At 41.6% G+C, this 21,716-nt stretch overlaps 1 protein-coding gene across 1 annotated transcript in view; it reads right to left on the bottom strand.

Moving 5' to 3' along the window:
- Positions 1 to 1,414: 1,414 nt before the first annotated feature.
- Positions 1,415 to 21,716, bottom strand: part of LOC143298111 (USP6 N-terminal-like protein) — a 32,615-nt gene continuing 12,313 nt past the window's right edge. The window contains exons 5-13 of the mRNA XM_076610810.1: positions 17,817 to 17,897; positions 15,347 to 15,454; positions 14,886 to 14,995; positions 13,180 to 13,294; positions 11,421 to 11,475; positions 8,188 to 8,282; positions 5,865 to 5,930; positions 4,248 to 4,347; positions 1,415 to 2,343 (exon numbers count right to left, since the gene is read on the bottom strand). Of these exons, the coding sequence (XP_076466925.1) occupies positions 1,544 to 2,343; positions 4,248 to 4,347; positions 5,865 to 5,930; positions 8,188 to 8,282; positions 11,421 to 11,475; positions 13,180 to 13,294; positions 14,886 to 14,995; positions 15,347 to 15,454; positions 17,817 to 17,897 (1,530 nt within the window). The 3' untranslated portion in view covers positions 1,415 to 1,543. The remainder of the gene's footprint in view (positions 2,344 to 4,247; positions 4,348 to 5,864; positions 5,931 to 8,187; positions 8,283 to 11,420; positions 11,476 to 13,179; positions 13,295 to 14,885; positions 14,996 to 15,346; positions 15,455 to 17,816; positions 17,898 to 21,716) is intronic.

Here is a 21,716-nt window from a genome sequence, read left to right as displayed (position 1 = left end):
AACAACAGAGCTGATACATGTGGGAAGAGGGGGGGCGGGGCCACACATCAACAGTGTGATGACATGTGGTGGGGGGGGGGGGCCACGCATCAACAGTGTGATGACATGTGAGGGGGGTGGGGGGTGGGGGGGGGGGGGTGGGGGGCATGCATCAACAGTGTGATGACATGTGAGGGGGGTGGGGCCACACATCAAAAGTGTGATGACATGTGAGGGGGGTGGGGCCACACATCAAAAGTGTGATGACATGTGAAGGGGGTGGGGCCACACATCAAAAGTGTGATGACATGTGAGGGGGGTGGGGCCACACATCAAAAGTGTGATGACATGTGAAGGGGGTGGGGCCACACATCAAAAGTGTGATGACATGTGGTGGGGGTGGGGGGTGGGGGGGGGGGGTGGGGGGCATGCATCAACAGTGTGATGACATGTGAGGGGGGTGGGGCCACACATCAACAGTGTGATGACATGTGGTGGGGGTGGGGGGTGGGGGGGGGGGGGTGGGGGGCATGCATCAACAGTGTGATGACATGTGAGGGGGGTGGGGCCACACATCAAAAGTGTGATGACATGTGAGGGGGGTGGGGCCACACATCAAAAGTGTGATGACATGTGAAGGGGGTGGGGCCACACATCAAAAGTGTGATGACATGTGAGGGGGGTGGGGCCACACATCAAAAGTGTGATGACATGTGAAGGGGGTGGGGCCACACATCAAAAGTGTGATGACATGTGAGGGGGGGGTGGGGCCACGCATCAACAGTGTGATGACATGTGAGGGGGGCAGGGCTACACATCAACAGTGTGATGACATGTGAGGGGGGGGGGGCGGGGCCACACACCAACAGTGTGATGACATGTGGTGGGGGGTGGGGGGGGGCATGCATCAACAGTGTGATGACATGTGAGGGGGGTGGGGCCACACATCAAAAGTGTGATGACATGTGAGGGGGGTGGGGCCACACATCAAAAGTGTGATGACATGTGAAGGGGGTGGGGCCACACATCAAAAGTGTGATGACATGTGAGGGGGGTGGGGCCACACATCAAAAGTGTGATGACATGTGAGGGGGGTGGGGCCACACATCAACAGTGTGATGACATGTGAAGGGGGCGGGGCCACACATCAAAAGTGTGATGACATGTGAGGGGGGTGGGGCCACACATCAACAGTGTGATGACATGTGAGGAGGGCGTGGCCACACATCAACAGTTTGATGACATATGAGGGGTGCGTGGCCACACATCAACAGTGTGATGACATGTGAAGGGGGTGGGGCCACACATCAACAGTGTTATGACATGTGAGGGGGGTGGGGCTATACATCAACAGTGTGATGACATGTGAGGGGGGCGGGGCCACACATCAACAGTGTGATGACATTTGAGGGGGGGGGGGGGGGGGGGGCGGGACCACACATCAACAGTGTGATGGCATGTGAGCTGGGCGGGGCTATACATCAACAGTGTTATGACATGTGAGGGGGGTGGGGCCACACATCAATAGTGTGGCTCCATGCCAGGGGCTGCGGTTGGCCACACATCAAAGCTGATAGCCATTGGTCACAATCATCTCTGAGCGCTCCAGAGTCACCCTGTCCGACATGTAGCCGCGAGCAGGCACTGGAGCCTTGGTGGTGGGGACCACCGACTCATCGTAAACTCCGTTCACATTGTCGTACTCCGAGTGGATTGACGCAGATGACTCCACCCCCTGCATCGCCGAAGATCTCCCCACTACCACCCCACCTACCCCTCCCCCTCGAGGGAAGGACGATGATGACGTCATGGCGTTCACATCATCGGGGATGGGGATGGTGGGGAACGGAACCTCCCCTCTGTGCATACCGTCCTGGAGTCTAAACCCACGCCCAGAACTCCCCAGCCCCGTTATGCTGTTTGCTTCCAGGGCGTCTGCGATGGAGGTATGTGAGCTGGCCATGGACTCCCTGGACTGGTTGCCTCCAGCAACGGAGTGGCGTGAGTTTGGCTCCGTGCCGTACAGCGACGATGATCGGTCCTCGACGGAGTAGTTGGACATCCTGTTTGCGTTTCTCTTCCCTCCTCCTCCCTGCAGGCTCCGTCTCAAACGCTCGTCCACAGAGAGGCTGGTCCGCCGACCAATCAGCTGCTCGAGGCTGGGCTGGATCTCCAGGCCGAAGGGGAGGGTGGGGTGCTCGGTGGCCTGGGGGCGGGGCGGCAGGTCCATCTTGGACTTGCGCAGCTCCTCCCTGCAGACCTGCAGCTGCTCGATGACCACATCGTCCTCATAGTGGAAGTCCTTCTCCAGGGACCGCTGCAAGAACTCCAGCAGGTCCTCCATGCCCATCTTCAGCATCCGCCCTGACAATATCATCATCAACATTCGCTGTGAACATAACAACATCCGCCCTGACAACATGAACATCATCCACCATGAGCATCAAGAGCATCCACCATGAACATGAAGAGTATCCGCTCTGCAATGTCAACACTGGTTCTGCGTCATCAACAAAATCTGTCATGAACATCAACAACATCCACTCTGCAACATCAACAACATCCACCATGAGCATCATAAACACCGCCCTGCAACGTCGTCAACATATCCACCGTGAACATCAACAACATCCACAGTGAACATCAAGAACATCCACCATGAACATCTGCCCTGACAACATCATCCATGAACATCAACAACATCCGCCCTGCAACGTCAACATCCACTCTGCACTAACATCATCATCTGCCCTGCAACATCCACACTGCAACATCAATATCTGCCCTGCATGACATTAACATCCGCCCTGCAACAACATTCACCCTGCAACATCAACAACATCCACCTTGCAACATCAAACACCCACCGTGAACATCAACAACATCCGCCCTGACAACATCATCAACAACATCCACCTTGCAACATCAACAACATCCACCATAAACATCAAGAACATCCGCTGTGCAACATCCAGATCATCTGCCCTGCAACATCAACATCCACCCTGCAACAACAGCTGTTATGCAGCATTAACATCCGCCCTACAACATCATTTGCCCTGCAACATCAGCCCTAGCCCTGCAATAACAACATCCACCTTGCAACATCAACAACATCTGCCCTGCAATATCAATGTCTGCCCTGTAACATCTACAACAGAATCCCCCATTCCACATCAACAAAAACATTCACTTTGCAACATCAACAACTGCGCTACAAAACCAACATCTGTTCTGTAACATCAACAAGAACATTCACCCTGCAACATCAAAATGCACCCTGCAACATCAAAATCTGTATCACTTGTACTTTTTATATTGGAATTTTTTTATTTCTTAATTACCCTGAATCCTAAAAATTCCCCTGTAAGGGAAAGGCACCTTTTTTTTTTGTACAAAACTCTCTGGCACTGAACAGCAGTCCTGATATGGCCCTGTGCGGTCAGCTGGACGATAAGCAACAAGAACGGCACTGAACAGGTTAAGGCAGTGCAAAAGAGACCAAAATGATGATTTTTCATGATTTGGGTTTTTGATGGATTTTGATTCTTGAACATCTCTTCTATCATAAGCATGTTTTTCCACTGTAAGGATGTCTTTAACAATGAAAAAATTGCCAATAAAGATTGCTTGCTGAGACAAGAAAGTGTTTATTAATAATTTTTTGTTCAATTTTGACGCAAGTCGCCAAGTTTCTGGCCTTGACAACATACCTTGGACTTGCTCAATGATGAGTAAACCTACAACCATGAGACTTTGCATGATTGTTTTATGACATGTTATTGAAGTTTTGTCTTGAGTATGTATGAAAATATTCTCTGGGTATTAATTCATAGCAGTTCCAATCTTTTTAACTATTGTAAATTTTGAGGATTTAGCAATACCCAAAATTTCAAAAATTCATAAAAAGTACAATAACTGAAGAATCAACAAAATCTCGTGTGAAAATGAAGATAATGTCATTGTGTATTAAGTCCACATAACAAAAAGTGTCTGCATGCACCACAAGGACCACAAACCTAATTTCTTTGATACATTGTTTGGCTGCCATTTTGATTTGTTTCCACAGCAACGGGTATTCACAGAAATCTAAGAACATTTTTTTTATGATCGACAAGTGATGATACACCTAGTGGCCAAAAAAAAAAAGAGAGATATAGTCGGAGAAAAAAAAAGAAGTCGTTATTTGACTGTAGTGTCTGGCCTTAAAGGTAGGAAATGAAGGAACACCTGCTGTGTGTGTGACCAGGTGTTCAGTCAGTACTCACGACGGTGTATCTTCATGGTGCAGTAGGCCATGGCCACCAGCAGACGGTCCCCCTCCAGCATGTAGATGTCCCACAGTCGCAAGGTCAGGTGGAACGGGGTCTGTCGCCAAACATCATGCACTTTTTTTTGTTTTTTTTTTTTGTTTTTTGCTCACACGTGTGGTTTACATACTACATGATTGTGTAATATGTTACTTTACCGCTGACTCAACGTGGATCCAATATAATGCTGAGACAAATATGATTGTGTAATATGATGTTACTTTACCGCTGACTCAACGTGGATCCAATATAATGCTGAGACAAATATGATTGTGTATGCCCTGCCCTCATGGTGACCTCAGTTTTGATACCCCTCCACTTCCGTGCTTGGGGTGAGTTCTGTCAATGTCGTCAGATTCATGGAGGGCTGTTGTTTGAGGGGCGTGGTGGCGGTCTCCACTCTGGGAGGGACGCTCACTCAGTCTGGTTCTGCGACTAAGCCATTATTGTCGTTAGTAGGGGGCTTAGTAGGTGGTGTCCTAAGTATGTTAAAACAGAACAGGCACCACTGAACACCACCGAAGTGACTCCGCAGCAGTTCAGGGTCTCCTCTGGTGTGTGGCCTCCTAGCGACCTAACATTGATGGTTCCCTGTGGACTGCCGACGCTGGGACTACGACGGACGAACCCGGGTGTGGCCGCGTATGGGGGAATCTAAATGAGCGGCGTGGGAGTAATGCCACTGAAACGGTGCAGATGATGGGGCAGCAAAAAAAAAAAAAAAAAAAAAAAAAAAAAAAAAAAAAAAAGATTGTGTAATATGATGTTACTTTACCGCTGACTCAACATGGATCCAATATAATGCTGAGACAAATATGATTGTGTAATATGATGTTACTTTACTGCTGACTCAACGTGGATCCAATATAATGCTGAAACGAATAATGTCCCTTTATAACCTCTGTGTCTCTTGGTACCCAAGCATGGCACAGTAAACAACCAAGACAGTTACCTCTGTGTTCTTTGACTTTGTTGCACGATCATCGGCAGCATGTATTTGTTCGCTACATAACAGATCTATGATACATACAACAAAAGAACATTTCAGATCGGGGAGAGAGGAACAGAACATAGTGATAACATGAGGCATGGGTGGGTTGGGGTAGGGAAAGGGATGGATCTGAAAACAAATCTGTACATAGACGTTGAGCAAAACAACGAATGAACAAACGAACACTATGTGAATCTATGTAATAACCCTGTGCTTCAGTTTTTGCGTGTGCATGTATGTTTGTATGTATGTGTGTGTGTGTGTGTGTGCATGTTGTGTACATGTGTGTGTGCGTGTGTGTGTGTGCATGCCCGTGCATGCGTATGTGCTTGCCTGGTAAACTTTAACAAAATCATTTTCTTTGGAAATACTAAGTCTGTCAACAACAAATGTGCTTTACAATTAGACAAAAAAGACTTCTTTCCAAACATTCTAAATGTAATGACAGTGCACTTCTGTGAAAGGCACAAAAAATTATAAAGAAGCCAAAATAAAAGCAAAAAAGGAAGCCAAAGTGAGGTAACTCTTATATTTTTAAAAATTTCTTATTCAAACATAATTTGGTAAAACCTGATCTCACTTACCCTGTCCAGGAAACACTGAAGAAACCACTTGATGTTGTAAAAGCTGGCAAAGATTTCGTTCTTCTCCTGAAAACAAAATCAGTATTAATAAAATACTTCATGTGACTTACCATGAATGATATTAATTTGTCCTTTCAAACACAACTTACTTCATACTGCCAGTTCACTCCCCTGATTTTACCCACAGGAAGCCCCTTATATAGGTTAGTTTAAAAAACAACCAAAAAAAGTCATCAAAAGTCAGGAAAATTAAATTTTCAGCACTGATGAGTAACACACTGAGTTATTTAGGGACAGATTTTAACACTTCCTACATTCCAATTCTATCTTCCAGTGACGTAAAAACACATACAATATTTGTTCCGAACAGCGTATCCTCATCGCTGTCATCACCATGTAATTCTCCATATATTCTTCTCTTCTTCTTCTGCGTTCGTGGGCTGCCACTCCCATGTTCACTCGTATGTACACAAGTGGGCTTTTACGTGTATGACCGTTTTTACCCCGCCATGTAGGCAGCCATACTCCGCTTTCGGGGGGTGTATGCTGGGTATGTTCTTGTTTCCATAACCCACCGAACGCTGACATGGATTACAGGATCTTTAACGTGCATATTTGATCTTCTGCTTGCGTATACACACGAAGGGGGTTCAGGCACTGGCAGGTCTGCACATATGTTGACTTGGGAGATCGGAAAAATCTCCACCCTTTACCCACCAGGCCCCGTCACCGAGATTCGAACCCGGGACCCTCAGATTGAAAGTCCAACGCTTTAACCACTCAGCTATTGCGCCCGTCACTTCATATGTTCAAATTCCATCTTCCAGTGAGGAAGCAAGTATCAATATTTCTTGTTCTGAATTGCTGATCCTCACTGTTGTCATCACTTGTCTCATCAACATCAGAACCTTTTTTGGCTGATGCATTTCAAGCATGTCTAATGCCGCTAAAACAATGCATTGCTTAGTTTGTCTGCCATGTATTTTGTATTTCTTTTTATCACAACAGATTTCTCTGTGTGAAATTCGGGCTGCTCTCCCCAGGGAGAGCGCGTCGCTATACTACAGCGCCACCCATTTTTTTGTATTTTTCCTGCTTGCAGTTTTATATGTTTTTCCTATTGACGTGGATTTTTCTACAGAATTTTGCCAGGAACAACCCTTTTGTTGCCGTGGGTTCTTTTACGTGCGCTAAGTGCGTGTTGCACACGGGACCTCGGTTTATCGTCTCATCCAAATGACTAGCGTCCAGACCACCACTCAAGGTCTAGTGGAGGGGGAGAAAATATCGGTGGCTGAGCTGTGATTCGAACCAGCGCGCTCTGATTCTCTCGCTTCCTAGGCGGACGCGTTACCTCTAGGCCATCACTCCACTATGTGGATTGCAAAGAAACTGGGTCAGACACCAGTAATGACAGGTGCTCCCTCCATCTGAAATGGTTGTAATCAAAATTAATGGCGCGGAGTCCTTTGTCCAAAGGGAGTTAAACTAAGCATCACATATGAATCTGAATGTTTATGGGCTTTTTTTCTATCAAAAACTTGTGATTTACAATAATTGAAAGTCATGAATTCCAAGTAAAAGTATATAAAACAGACCCAAAAGAATAACAGATGGTAACAACAACAACAAAAACAGAAAAAATTCCAAAAACCCCAAACATAAAAACAGTGATGAAAGTATGTTTTAGACAAACCGTGCAATATGTGTGCACACAATCTTTCTGCTTCACACATGTCAATTGTGATAATGTCTGTGTAATAACAACAGCAATAATAATAAAATCAATAGTAATAATAATCCAATTTCTAGAGCGCCTTTTTATGTTTTTTTTCTGGAGCGTCTTTCCATGTTTTTTTCCAGAGCACCTTGCCATGTAAAACAATCTCAGCTGCATTGTAAATGTAAAAACTAAGAAGTGAAAAGGAAATTTTCTATAGCCCGATCTCCCTATCAAGCTACATAACTGTGCGACCTGTTTGAAGACATAATTGGACACAAAACAGAAATGCCAAAGAATCGACAGACAGATAGAAAATGCGAAAAACTTAGCCGTATGAAGTGCACAGGAACAGGTGTCGAGATGGCTGCCGGAAAAAGAGGGTGCTAGCCAGGGGGACAAAGGGGACGTTACCTACTCCCGGGAGGTTATCGGCCGTAGTACTCTCATTTTCTCTGCATAGGCGGATAGTAGTTTGCACAGGACAGGAATGTCAGACCCCTGCCGGAGTCTGCACTAGTTGGGTCACGGTTAAGTATGTGTAATTAAACATGCATTTAACCACAGAAATAATCCTGTGCAGACATCCATCTGTGTACTCACAAAATGTCGCCTCATCTTCGGCAGGTATTTCTTCAACACGTTCTCATGATGCTCCTGGAACCTCAACAGCTTTGGAAATCCAGCGATGAAGAACCCTGGAACACCACAGCACCATCTTTTCTTCAGCAGCCTGAGTTAAACATGATTGATGATACACTGATTGGTGTGTGTGTGTGTGTGTGTGTGCCGTGGAAGCTGCCATACGTAGCCTAGAAATGAGTGTGTGGAGGAGGGGGGGTAGCGGGGGTGCTGGGTAATGTGTGTGTGTGTGTGTGTGTGTGTGTGTGTGTTGGGGCTCATGTACGTTTATGTGTATTTGATTGTGCTTTCATATCTGTGAAAGTGCATGTTTGTTGCATATCTGTAATGCATATGTGTGTGTATGTGTGAATGTGTGTCTGCATGTTTTACATTTATTTGCTTATTTTTCATCTTTGTTGTCTTTTTTATTTACTTATTTTATTTTATTTATGTATGTATGTATTTATTTATCATTATTATTATCATTATTTATTATCTTTTTTATTATTATTATTATTATTTTTTTTTTACCCTTACAGTTGACTTCATCAAGTTTTTACGCCTTATAATTATTATTTTATTTTAAAATGTATTTATCTATTATCTATTTCTTTTTATTTTATTCATTCATTTTTTGTTTGTTTGTTTGTTTTGTTATTTTATTTTATTCATTTATTTATTTCCGTTTATTTTATTTTTATTTTTTATATTTTCATTTTCATTTTTGACTCACTTGTGTAAACAAAGTGAGTCTATGTTTTAACCTGGTGTTCGGTTGTCTGTGTGTGTGTGTGTGTGTGTGTGTGTCCGTTCGTGGTAAACTTTAACATTGCCTTTTGTCTGCAAATACTTTGTCAGTTGACACCAAATTTGGCATAAAAATAGGAAAAATTCAGTTCTTTCCAGTCATCTTGTTTAAAACAATATTGCACCTCTGGGATGGGCACAAAAAAAATTAAAAAAGAAGCCAAATTATATGCAAACTGAATTTACTGTTATATTTATATATTTTTATTCTCTAAACTTGGCACTTTGGTCTGATATTCTGACACAACAACAAGAGCAGTCATTTTTATCATTTTTTGTTCAAACAGGAACTTCTTTTGCTTAGCATGGAAGTTATACTTATTCTGCATGTCTTTGCTGCAGATAGTAAAAAAGGGAAATTACTCTGTAATTAATGCTAGGGGACTTAATTTGTTTTAAACTGATCTTTCTCATCTTAAACATTACATTTTGAAAGTATACTCAGTACATTGAAAGCTTGTGTGTTTTACTCTCAGTGTACAGGGCTTTCACTATGTTCATTCGCCCAAGTGGTCTTTTTCGGAAAATACTAAAATCAATATGACAAGTGGACTTTACAGATCTATTGGCTGAGCCCTGACGGTCATGGGCAAAAATCAATTGCGTACACGTATTTATACATATTCAAAGCACGTGCTCATATTCTTTGCGAACGTGAACGACGCCATTTTGTTTCAAGTTGTTGACCCATATCCCATATTCAATCGACAATACACGATAACATGTGATGGAAGGTTGGAGAAGGAGACCATTAAATATTTATTCAGAGAAAGATTTGTGAACGCCTCATCACTTACTGGATTATGCCCCAAACTGCCATAAAAATATCCATAGAATCAGTCGGAATTCACAGTTAAAAACAATAAACCATGAGAGTTAATACCCTTGAATTGATGAAACGCAAAAATTTCCAGTCTTGACTTTTCTCAAAATGAAGTCTTTTTCACTTCATACGACGTTTAGAAGTGCTTGTACTTGGCTCTACATGTTATTAGCTTAACAAAATACTGAATTTTCATATTAACTTTAAAACTATAAAACTAGAATGAACATAAAAGAGAAATTGAATCAACCGTGTCAACCGGGTGTAACTAAACTTGTACATCTATCTAGATCCAGAGAAAACGGCTAAATGTTGCAGTGTGATTGTGGCGATAGCCACGTCTCCTTTACCGCACACTTAAAAGAATTTTTAATTGCCCTTAAAGATTTTTTGAATGCCCAAGATACACCAGAATAATATGATTTAAACAGCATTCTCACTGCGAATACCGTAATTGATTTATCGCCCTTTAAAAAAGCAGGTTTACATATATTTTTGGATGTCAGGTAAGGAGCCACGATAGTGTAATGGGTAAGACAGTTTCTTCTCACCTGAACACGCGAGGTTCAAATCTTCAGTTAGGACTTTTTTCTTCTTTTTCTTTTAACCCGAAGCTTAATAATAACAAATACAGAACACATTTTAATGATTAGATTTTTTTTTTTTAAGTGTATCACAAGTGAGTCTTGAAGGCCTTGCCTCTCTAGTTATCTTATTTTTTTCTCAAGGCCTGACGAAGCGCGTTGGGTTATGCTGCTGGTCAGGCATCTGCTTGGCAGATGTGGTGTAGCGTATATGGATTTGTCCGAATGCAGTGACGCCTTCTTGAGCTACTGATACTGATGATACTGATTTTCTTGTTAGTTTATCCAAATGTCCCATAGCTTATTACTTATTGTGATGTAAAGTCACATTCGACGATATCTGTTTTTACTGGTTCAGCTGATTTTATGGTTGGTTGATTTTAGTTCTGTTGCTTTGTTTCCATAACCCAACTTTCCTTGTTCATGCTGAATTTTCTTCTCCCCTGTCATGAAAGTAAATATGGTTCAAGTACACACTCAACCACATAAAAAAACACATTACACACAAACACTGGACAATGACCAAGCATGACACTAGAGAAAAAAACTGAATCTTTCATGGACAGTTTTCTTTTCTCCACTGGTGAAAAAGAGCTAAAAAAGATGTGATGGTAACACACACACACACAGCTCACACACACACATGCATACACTCACACACATTTTAACTTGCATACAGACACACATATGAACACATACACAGAGACCAACACAAACACAGACACACTCACGAACACATACAGACACACATTAAAATTTTCTTAACCCACATACATACATTCATATGAACACACAGACACAAACAAAAACAGGCACACACAGACACACAAACAGATACAAACACACACACATACACAAATACCACACACACACATTCACACACACACACAAACACAAATATCACACACACACATACTCATAAATACCACACACACACATACACACACACAAATACCACCCACACACACACACACACACACACACACACACAGCCTCACCATGTAAGTTGTGTCTTTCAGTGACAAACAACTGAGATAATCCCCAGAAGGCATCCTGAAAAACAAAACAAAACAAAACCCCATCACCAACGAAATTCACCTCTTCTATGTTTCTTTCAGGTTAACTCACTCGGGATGACAAGTTTTCTCCCTTGCTTTTCTCCACAGACAGCCCATTTGTAAGGGTTTGGAAAAATTTTTATAAAAACAGACAGCCCATTTGTAAGGGTTTGGAAAAAAACAACAACAAAAAACCCCAACAAAATGCAGAGTAAGAAAATGGAACTTGTAGAACTGGTTTATTATGTGTTGGGCTATTACATAAAAAAAAAAAAAAAAATCAAATTTCTCATCTTATTTTTACAGTTTTGCCATTGTGTAGAAAACAATGCCAATTTTTCACCCCGAATCACCGTACCCATGCTTGCTTTCTGCACTTAATTCACTTTCTTCTTCATCATCATCCACCTCTTCAATGTGTGTTTTTTTTTTTGTTTTTTTTTGTTTTTGTCTGACCCTTCAGTTTGTAGCATTTCAAGTACTTCGGCAACACTAAAACGTTGCCGTCGCTGCCTTGTTTGCTCCACAACATATTGAGAAGAATCCGCTTTGCTAACAGGCTGGCACGGGAGCAGACGTCTGGTCAGTGACTTTGTCAGTGTGTGTGCGAGACAGGCCACACATGACACGCTGGCCAATTATACCATTCGGTTGTGGAGTGACCCAGAATAGCGACCTCCACTTGGCTAATCACAAAATCACATGTGCAGCGCGTGATCGATTTTTATTTTTGGAAATGCTATTCCATTCCGTCATCCGAATCCAAATAGATTTTATACAGGAATGCTCACGCATTCGTCATCCATTAACTCATGGAGACACAGTTTAATGAACAAAGTAGTTTTGCCGTAGCAGGATATTTTGGCCATATTTGAAAAATTCAACACACTTTCACATAATGACAAAGACATACAAATAAAACATAATTAGGAAGATTATCATCTCTTCTTTAAACTTTTTAAAACATTTTTTTCATTAGGTGCTTCTGAATATCTTTAAATATATATCTCTTTCGAAGTATGTCACTGGATACTGAAAAACAGAAAAATGTGTACTGTGCTCACTGTCGTAATGGTCAGTCAACAAAACTTTTGGCGTCACTTTCAAAATCGTTGTCTGGTACAAACTACATGTCTTTGTCATAAAAAAATAATCAGAAAATTCATCACCAGTGTCTAGGAGGTCAGGTTTAATGTCTGAACCTTGATGTGTCACCTCTTGTGATGAGCAATTTGTGCTTCAAAATTTTCACCACCAAGTTTCTGTGTAAATAAAAACACTCCCCAGCACCAAACATTTTAGAAACGGTGCCCTCAGTCACAGGCTTTGGTTCATGTCAAAACAACACGATGGACCTGTTCACTTCAAACTGGGTCTGGGGACAAAGGTTAGTCACTGTTCGATTGGCAGGAAACTGGCAGCAGCTGTCAAACTTTGTTACAATGTGAAAAACGGTCCTATCAACATGACCCCTTGATGCTGACAAGTCGCCTGTGGTGGTGCACTGTCCAGTCAACCAAAGTTGCCTATGGCAGTGAAAGAGTTTATAATAACAATAGTGAAACCTTTCTACACCACATTCCTCTTGCATGATTTAGAGCTACACACCACCCCCTCCCCTCCACTATCGCCTTTCCCCAATCAAAAAGAAAGAAGAAAGAAAAAGTGGAACTGTAGAGGGGTGTGCAGCATGTCTGACCTCTTCATTGGTGTACATGAGGATGAGGGCGGCGATCTCGTTCATACCCTGACAGTACCCGACCTCTGTGTTGTACACAGAGTATGCTGCCAGCACGTGGAACAACGCCTGTTGTCTGGTGGTCACAGGACACACACACACAAACACACACATACATACACACAAGCAAACACACACACACACACACACGTGCACGGACACACACACACATGCATGCACACACACGCACGCACACACACACACTCACATACACAAACATACTCACACACACACACACACACAAAATAATCTATTTGTCCAGCAGAATGGGCAGCAACTACGCAGAACAGAGCCAGCTGGCCCAACTGCCCATAGCATACACACACAAAACAAACATGCATGCTGTGAAGCAAGTAGTTCATTTGGCTGAACAACAAACAGGCCACCTGAAGGGGCCTCAAATGTTGTACGTCAAATAAAGACAAAACAAACAAAATAACCAAATATATAAATAATATAAATTCAAGCTGTCATGGGAGAGTATGTCTGGACAAACCATGGCTTCTCATAACACACAAATATGCACTGAACAACAACAGAGTGGTAACTCTCTTCACTAAATGGAAAGAGTTACCACTCTTTTATACTGTTTAGTCCTTTATTTGTATTTTTATTTGTATTTCTTTTTATTACAACAGATTTCTCTGTATGAAATTCGGGCTGCTCTCCCCGGGGAGAGCGCGTCACTATACTACAGTGCCACCCATTTTTTTTTGTATTTTTTCCTGCGTGCAGTTTTTATTTGTTTTTCCTATCGAAGTGGATTTTTCTACAGGATTTTGCCAGGAACAACCCTTGTTGCCGTGGGTTCTTTTACGTGCGCTAAGTGCATGTTGCACATAGGACCTCGGTTTATCGTCTCATCTGAATGACCAGCGTCCAGACCACCACTCAAGGTCTAGTGGAGGGGGAGAAATTATCGGCGGCTGAGCTGCGATTCGAACCAGTGCACTCAGATTCTCTCGTTTCCTAGGCGGACGCGTTACCTCTAGGCCATCACTCCACTTTACTCCCCATGGCTCACTGTTCTTTCACTTCGACACAAACATGCATACCTGGCCTTAAAAATGGAAAGGACCTACTGCATGTTCACTGCGAAAGATCCTGAAATGTTCTAACAATTTCTAGAAAACTCATATAAAATGAGTGAAAATCCTGTTCGGGAACTTTAACCTTTCGCTGGGATTGTCTGCTGTGAAGAAGAGCTTTTTTTCCTTCACCGCTCCTTAGTCAAGAAAACTAGGATGTTTATGATAGAAGTAGAGGGTGTACCTGCCTTTTTTTTTTTCCACTGTGTTGCAATGCAGATTTTTTTTATTAGAATGTGCATTAGCATTTGAATGCAGTTCACAATCATCAACTGAACTATTTGAAGTGAAACACAGATGTAAGACAACACTCCATTTTCCACGAAGTTTCATTGTAACAAGCTTCCACTGTAATTTTTCTTATCTTAACCCTGTAACTGCTGCTGCCAAGTATGCTTGTCAGTGAGGGGCTGTCACCTCACAGAGATAAAAAAAAAAAAAAAAATGGAGTGCACAGGTCAGGTTGTTGGTCTCTATTCTCCATTTTGTTCCAGCAAAATCAATTACGCCACTAGGACCTACAGAAATTTATCTAACTGCACCTCCAGTGCAGCTAGCGTCTGTCTGTCCGACACTCACTTGACGCCATATCGCTCCCTGAACATGATGTGGTTACGGAAGGTTCGATTCACGTCCAGGTCAATCTGATGGATGAAGGTGGACTGCAAACGGGCCCTGTTGCGCATTTTCTGAAAAATCAGCACACGGCAAAGAGGCTTAAAAGGTTAGTTCAAAGATCCCATAATGTTATGACCACAAGTGTGTGTGTGAATGTGTGTGTGTGAGAGTGTGTGTGTGAGAGTGTGTGTGCATGCTTTAGTGTATGTGCGTATGTGTGTATGAGTGAGTGCATGTGTTTTCATTCGTTCTTTAATATGTGTCCACTTTTGAGACTTTAGACGAAACGTGTGTGCATGTACATGTGTGCATGTGCGCGTGTGTGTGTGTTGGTGTGTATTTCCAGAGCTGCAACTGCTGGGCTATCACAACGAATTATACAAAGCCATGCACAATGGACGTTACCGACAGCACCCACTCACCAAGTAAACCCCCTTCTGCTCCTCTTTCACGCGGGCGACGTCCAGCAGACGTAACCACACCTCTCCTCGCAGTCTGTCCGGAATCCCTTTGTACACCCTGCGCACCAGCTGACAGACACAGGGGTGAAGCCCACTCACTCACTCATGTTGTATCGTGTATGACAGTTAGTTGTGTCTGACTATGACCATCAGAACATCAGAGGAGGCAATTGCTGCCCCAATGACCTGGGCCAGAATTAGATTATAGTGGACAGTGTCTTGCCTAAGTTCCACCCCCACTCTCTCTCGGCGTTGGGATTGGTCCCAAAGGTCAGCTAGCCCCCAAGGCTGCAGCACTAAGAGCCAGCGCAATCGTGCCTCCTAGTTTGAGAGTCACAGACCTTCACAAAAGACTAAGCTGTAAACGACTTCCCATTGCAATGGAAAAACCATTTGATCATACAGCTCTCACTTTGCTGTTGGCCCAACTGTAAGGTTATGTCAATCTGTGATGCTGGATATTACTATCATTATTACCATTGATATGATTATTGATCATTACATATATATATATATTTTTTTTAATCACAACAGATTTCTCTGTGTGAAATTCGGGCTGCTCTCCCCAGCGAGTCGCTATACTGCAGCGCCACCCTTTTTTTTTTTGGTATTTTTCCTGCGTGCAGTTTTATTTGTTTTTCCTATCGAAGTGGATTTTTCTACAGAATTTTGCCAGGAACAACCCTTTTGTTGCCGTGGGTTCTTTTACGTGCGCTAAGTGCGTGCTGCATACGGGACCTCGGTTTATTGTCTCATCCAAATGACTAGCGTCCAGACCACCACTCAAGGTCTAGTGGAGGGGGAGAAAATATCGGCGGCTGAACCGTGATTCGAACCAGCGCGCTCAGATTCTCTCGCTTCCTAGGCGGACGCGTTACCTCTAGGCCATCACTCCACTAATCACTATAGTACCTATATTCGGTCAAAGACCAAGCTCAAAGTGCTTTCAAATATTGAGTCATTTTGCACAGTAAACTGGATATTACTGTTCTTACTGATATCTGTATGGTGTGCACCTATCCTTGGTCAGAGATCAAGCTCCAAGCGCTTTAACTCTCTCCATACGAACGGCGAAAGAGATGACGTTAACAGCGTTTCACCCCAATTATCATCATCAAAATATTGCAAGCGGAAGGCTCTTATACTGAAGAGGTGAATATTGACAAAGAATACCACAATTCTGACGATGGAAGCTAAAGGTTGGGTCATTCAGGCACCCACTGGACATCCGAGGGGTCTGTGTAGAGGAGAAGAGAGGACTGGCTGTACTGAGTGAGTTAAAGAGTCATCTGCGTAAGAGGCTGCATACCTGGGTAGTGACGACTGACAGCTGCCTTTAGGTGCTCATCATTCCTTTCCTGTGTCGTTCAGTCAGGCTTCATTACATGCGCGCATACACAAACACACACACACTCAAACACACACAATCACCTGATACCACTCATTGTGAAAAGATGTTTAACTACAGATCAGTATCAGTATCAGTAGCTCAAGGAGCCGTCACTGCGTTCGGTCAAATCCATATACGCTACACCACATCTGCCAAGCAGATGCCTGACCAGCAGCGTAACCCAACGCGTTTAGTCAGGCCTTGAGAAAAAACAAAAACAAAAACAAAAAAACAAACAAACCCAAAACAAAAAAACCCAACAAACAAACAAAAAAAATGTGTGTGTTGGTGCTCATGTACGTTTATGTGTATTTGACTGTGCTTTCATATCTGTGAAACTTAATGTTTGCTGCATATCTGCTATGCATGTGTGTGTGTGTGTGTGTGTGTGTGTATGTGTGAACGTGTGTCTGCATGTTTTACACTTATCTGCTTATTTATCATCATTGTTGTCTTTGTGTGTGTGTGTGTGTGTGTGTGTGTGTGTGTGTGTGTGTGTGTGTGTGTGTGCGTGCGTCCGCACGCACTTAGATGTGACTTAATCAAGATTTTGCGCCTTATAAATATTATTATTATTAGTAGTAGTAGTATTTTCAAAATTTATGTATTTAACTACAGAACACACACACACACACACACACAGCACTGGTCACTTTTTTGTGCGTCCCAACAGCTACTTCTGCTGGGCAAGTCTCGTTATGAGCAGGACTCGCAAGACACTCCAGCAAGGCGCAAAACAAAGAAAAAAGAGTTGGGAGGATGATATCCCACAATGGACATGCCTGAGGCTGAGCGACGCCCTGGGAGACATGTGGGACACAAGGTGACGGAGAGATCTGGTGGCCAGGTCATCAGAAGTGCCCCTATGGTCCTGAGACTATGGGAGGAGGAGGAGGAGAAGAAGAAGAAGTAGAAAACAACGAGAAGAAGAAGAAGAAGAAGAAGAAGAAGAAGAAGAAAACAACAAAGAAAATGATGAAGACGAGGAGGAGGAGGAGGAAGAAAAAGAAGAAGAAGTTCTGCTGGCATCATCATCATTACCTTTTCCCCGGGGAAATACTTGTTCCAGTTCTTGGTCATCTTCACCCATTTCTGTGTCCTCTCCAACTCCTGCGCCTTTTGCTGGAATCAGTCACACACCACTGTCTGCAAGTCTTGGGGGAGGAAGTCTTATTTAATATTCTGTCACACACACAATGGTCATCATAGACAGCTTAATAAAGTATTGGTTTTCATATTTGAATGTCATCATCGTTGATGCACAACAGCTTTCTGGTAAGATGTAATCTCTGTGCTCTCATGACATATCTATATATCTAGATATCTATACATAATGCATATAAACAAAACATAACATACATATTATATATATAATATTGTATATATATTTGTTCTTTTATATACCTATATATATAACGCAAAACGCTGCAGCAGCATTCCCCCCCCCCCCCCCCCCCCCCATAGAAGGTTATATTTTCTTTTCAACATTGTCTCCATTACAATTTCACATGAAATTCGACACCAATAAAGCAAAATTACAATTCACACCACCTTTAGCAATAGAGGTAGTACATATATGCACACACACACACACATATATATACATATACACATATAATATACACACACATGTATAATATGGTGACTGTTTACAAGGGTGTTTTTTAGTTAACAAATAACTGACGAACAAGCAAGAAAGAATGGATGAAGAATAGAGAAAACAAATAAACAACAAACACATACACAGACAACAACAATAACAAAAAAAAAACAACAACAAAAAACAACAATAACAACACACACACACACACACACACACAAACAACAATCAAAACCAACCCGACATAGATCCCAGAACATGACATTTCCAATCTCAGCTCACAGCACACATTAACAGTCAAATCTCATGGACCACAGGGTACATACGAGTCACAACAAACCAGTCAATACAAGATTGGTCAATATAATGTTTCCACTCCTGTGGAAATACCTCTGACTCTATACAAAAGATTAGAGTTCATGTTCCATCACTAAATCTAAATAAAGTAGCCTTTTAATAGAGAAATCCTGATAATTCCTTTCCATTAGGTGTATCTGTTTTTCTGTTGAGTAATTGCGTTTGAGTTCAGCAATGAATACATGTAAACCTGGTTTAACCTTATTAATTCTACACTTGTATATAAAGAATTTTGCCCATAAAACTATCACATCAAAAACATCATCTGTTTTAGTTTTTTCATCAGTGCCAAACAAAATAAGTTCAAAATTGAGGGACAATCTTTCACAGTTTTCACATTTTTCTTTAAGTTTATTTTCAAACTGAAGCCAAAAAGTTTGTATAACTTGGTAAAACCATAAACAATGCTGTATTTCATCTTTTTCAGTGTCACAAAAATTACAGTTGTCATTATCAGTCACACCCATTACTTTTAGGATATTATTTGACACCAGGATTCTATGGCATACTTTGATCTGAAACCATTTAAACTTTATTTCCTTAATTTTCTTTATCTTTTTTTAATACAATCTCCCGGGATCCCAATCAGTTTGTGTATTTAGCTTATTTTCCCATTTCATAAAGGCTTTTATGTCAAATATTTCTATCTTTTGCAATAGTAATTCATAGTATGGTTTTATTCCTTTGCTTATTCCACATAATATTTGTAATGCCTTGCTATCTTTGTTCTTTTTGCTATTTTCAAATTTTATGTTCCTTTTTCTTGCATATTCTTTAATTGCTTGTGTACAGCTTATGAAGTTCAAGAAATTTACATTTATTCCATACTTCCTTGAGAATTCTTCATAATTTAAGAATTGGCCTTTCATTTAGAACATCATTAACAAAAAATATATCTTTATCTGTCCATGCTTTACAGTGAAAATAGTTAATGTTGATTTTGAACTTGTTATTGTAAAAAATAGGTTCTGCTACTATTTCTGCATTCTTATTCAATCCTATTTAAATACAAAATCTATTCTTCTTTCTTGTTCACAGCACACGTAATAGAAATGATAGTGCTTTTTCCCCAACTTCTTCATTTGCATATGCATGCAATAAAAGTCTACTAAATACATTTAAACCTGCCTTCTATTTTTATCACATCTGCTTTGCAGTCCTGCTATATGGTGGTTACTGTTACTGCTGTAAATATTATCCCATGCCGATTCCCAGCACCAAGGAAATGAATCCTGTGTTTGCAACACCTGACTTTCTACAGGTACGCAACTCCTGATGAGCAATGATTCAAATAAAAACTGGTCATGAAAACTGAAACGGTGGTACAAAGCTAAGGCAAACGTAGCACAACAAACCCAACGGCCAACCAGTCCAACCAGCAAACCCAGTGACTCAACACGCAAGCACAGAACACACAGACCTAAAAACAAAATTTGCATTTGTATTTCTTTTTTTCACAACAGATTTCTCCGTGTGAAATGCTTGTCTTAGTTTATGTCACTATTTACGTCGAGTGTTCTTACTTCAGTGTGCGGCATTTTATGAACAAGATGGATGTGTATATGGAGATAATGTCTCAGCTGTATGCGATGATGAATGTGGTGAACGGTTACAGCGCTGGATTCCCACATATGAATGAATGTGGGCGTCGCAGCCCATGAACGCAGAAGAAGGAGGAGGAAACGAAGAAGCTGTGTGTGATTATTAAATCAAGCATTTCATTATGCGCGCATTATATTAACAACGTGCATTATGTTTACACACATTTATTTTCTTTTAGTTTCAATTTTTCAAAATCTTTTTCTTCCAATGTTTATTTGGTATTTATACACTCTGCATCACTGAGCATGTGTTATATGAGCATATACTGTTAACCATAACATACATATAAATGATATATATACATATATATATATATATTTTTTTTTTCTTTCTTAATTAGTTTCTTTCTGAAACATGGAAGCATGACCAAACTTGTTGTGTGGGTGTAATGTATGCACTTTTTTATATGTCGCCTTTTTATCAGCAAACGATTCAACAATTTCTCTTTTACAGATAATCAAGTATTCTTGTATCTTGTATTTAAAAAAACCAAAACAAAAAAAACAAAACAAAAAAAATAACAACAACAAAAAACCCACCCCAGAATACTTCACTGATGGATGTATGTTTCTGAAACTAGGTCCATATAACACAGCATTGACTGAAGGGAAGTGTGTCTTCTACTAACAGATGAAACTATTTCAGCTAAATACTTATATTGTTTGATTGAGTTATAAAAGGCCATGAAAAAAATCTTAACTTAAAAAAAAAAATCTGTCTAAATTCTAAACTATAAGGAAGTATCAAGCCATCTCAAGACTGGCATTTTGTTTTGTTGATGTTGTTTTTATTTATATTTGTTTGTTGTTTGTTTTTTCTAGTAGTTGTGCAAAAAGAAAGTCCAGTGTCTTAGATTTCCGTCTATGTAATATGACTTCACACAAAAACCCCACTTTGTTCAGAGCATGACCAGGACCCCCACTCATTCTATCACACACACACACACAGACACACACACACACACACATGGACACACACACACACACTAACACACACACACACACATTGACACACACACACACGGACACACACACACACATTGACACACACACACACACATGGACACACACACACACATGGACACACACACACACACACATGGACACACACACACACACGCACACATGGACACACATACACACACACACACACACACACATGGACACACACACACACATGGACACACACACATACACACACACATGGACACACACACATGGACACACACACATACACACACACATGGACACACACACACACACACATGGACACACACACACACACACATGGACACACACACACACACATGGACACACACACATACACACTGTACACAAATCCAAACAAAACTTGCTCTGTGCAGGTGACATGCCAGGGAAGTT

Source organism: Babylonia areolata, chromosome 23 (genome assembly GCF_041734735.1).
Source record: "Babylonia areolata isolate BAREFJ2019XMU chromosome 23, ASM4173473v1, whole genome shotgun sequence".
Taxonomy (NCBI): Eukaryota; Metazoa; Mollusca; class Gastropoda; order Neogastropoda; family Buccinidae; genus Babylonia; species Babylonia areolata.
Note: the sequence above shows the minus strand (reverse complement) of the source record. Positions and strands in the feature narration are given on the sequence as shown.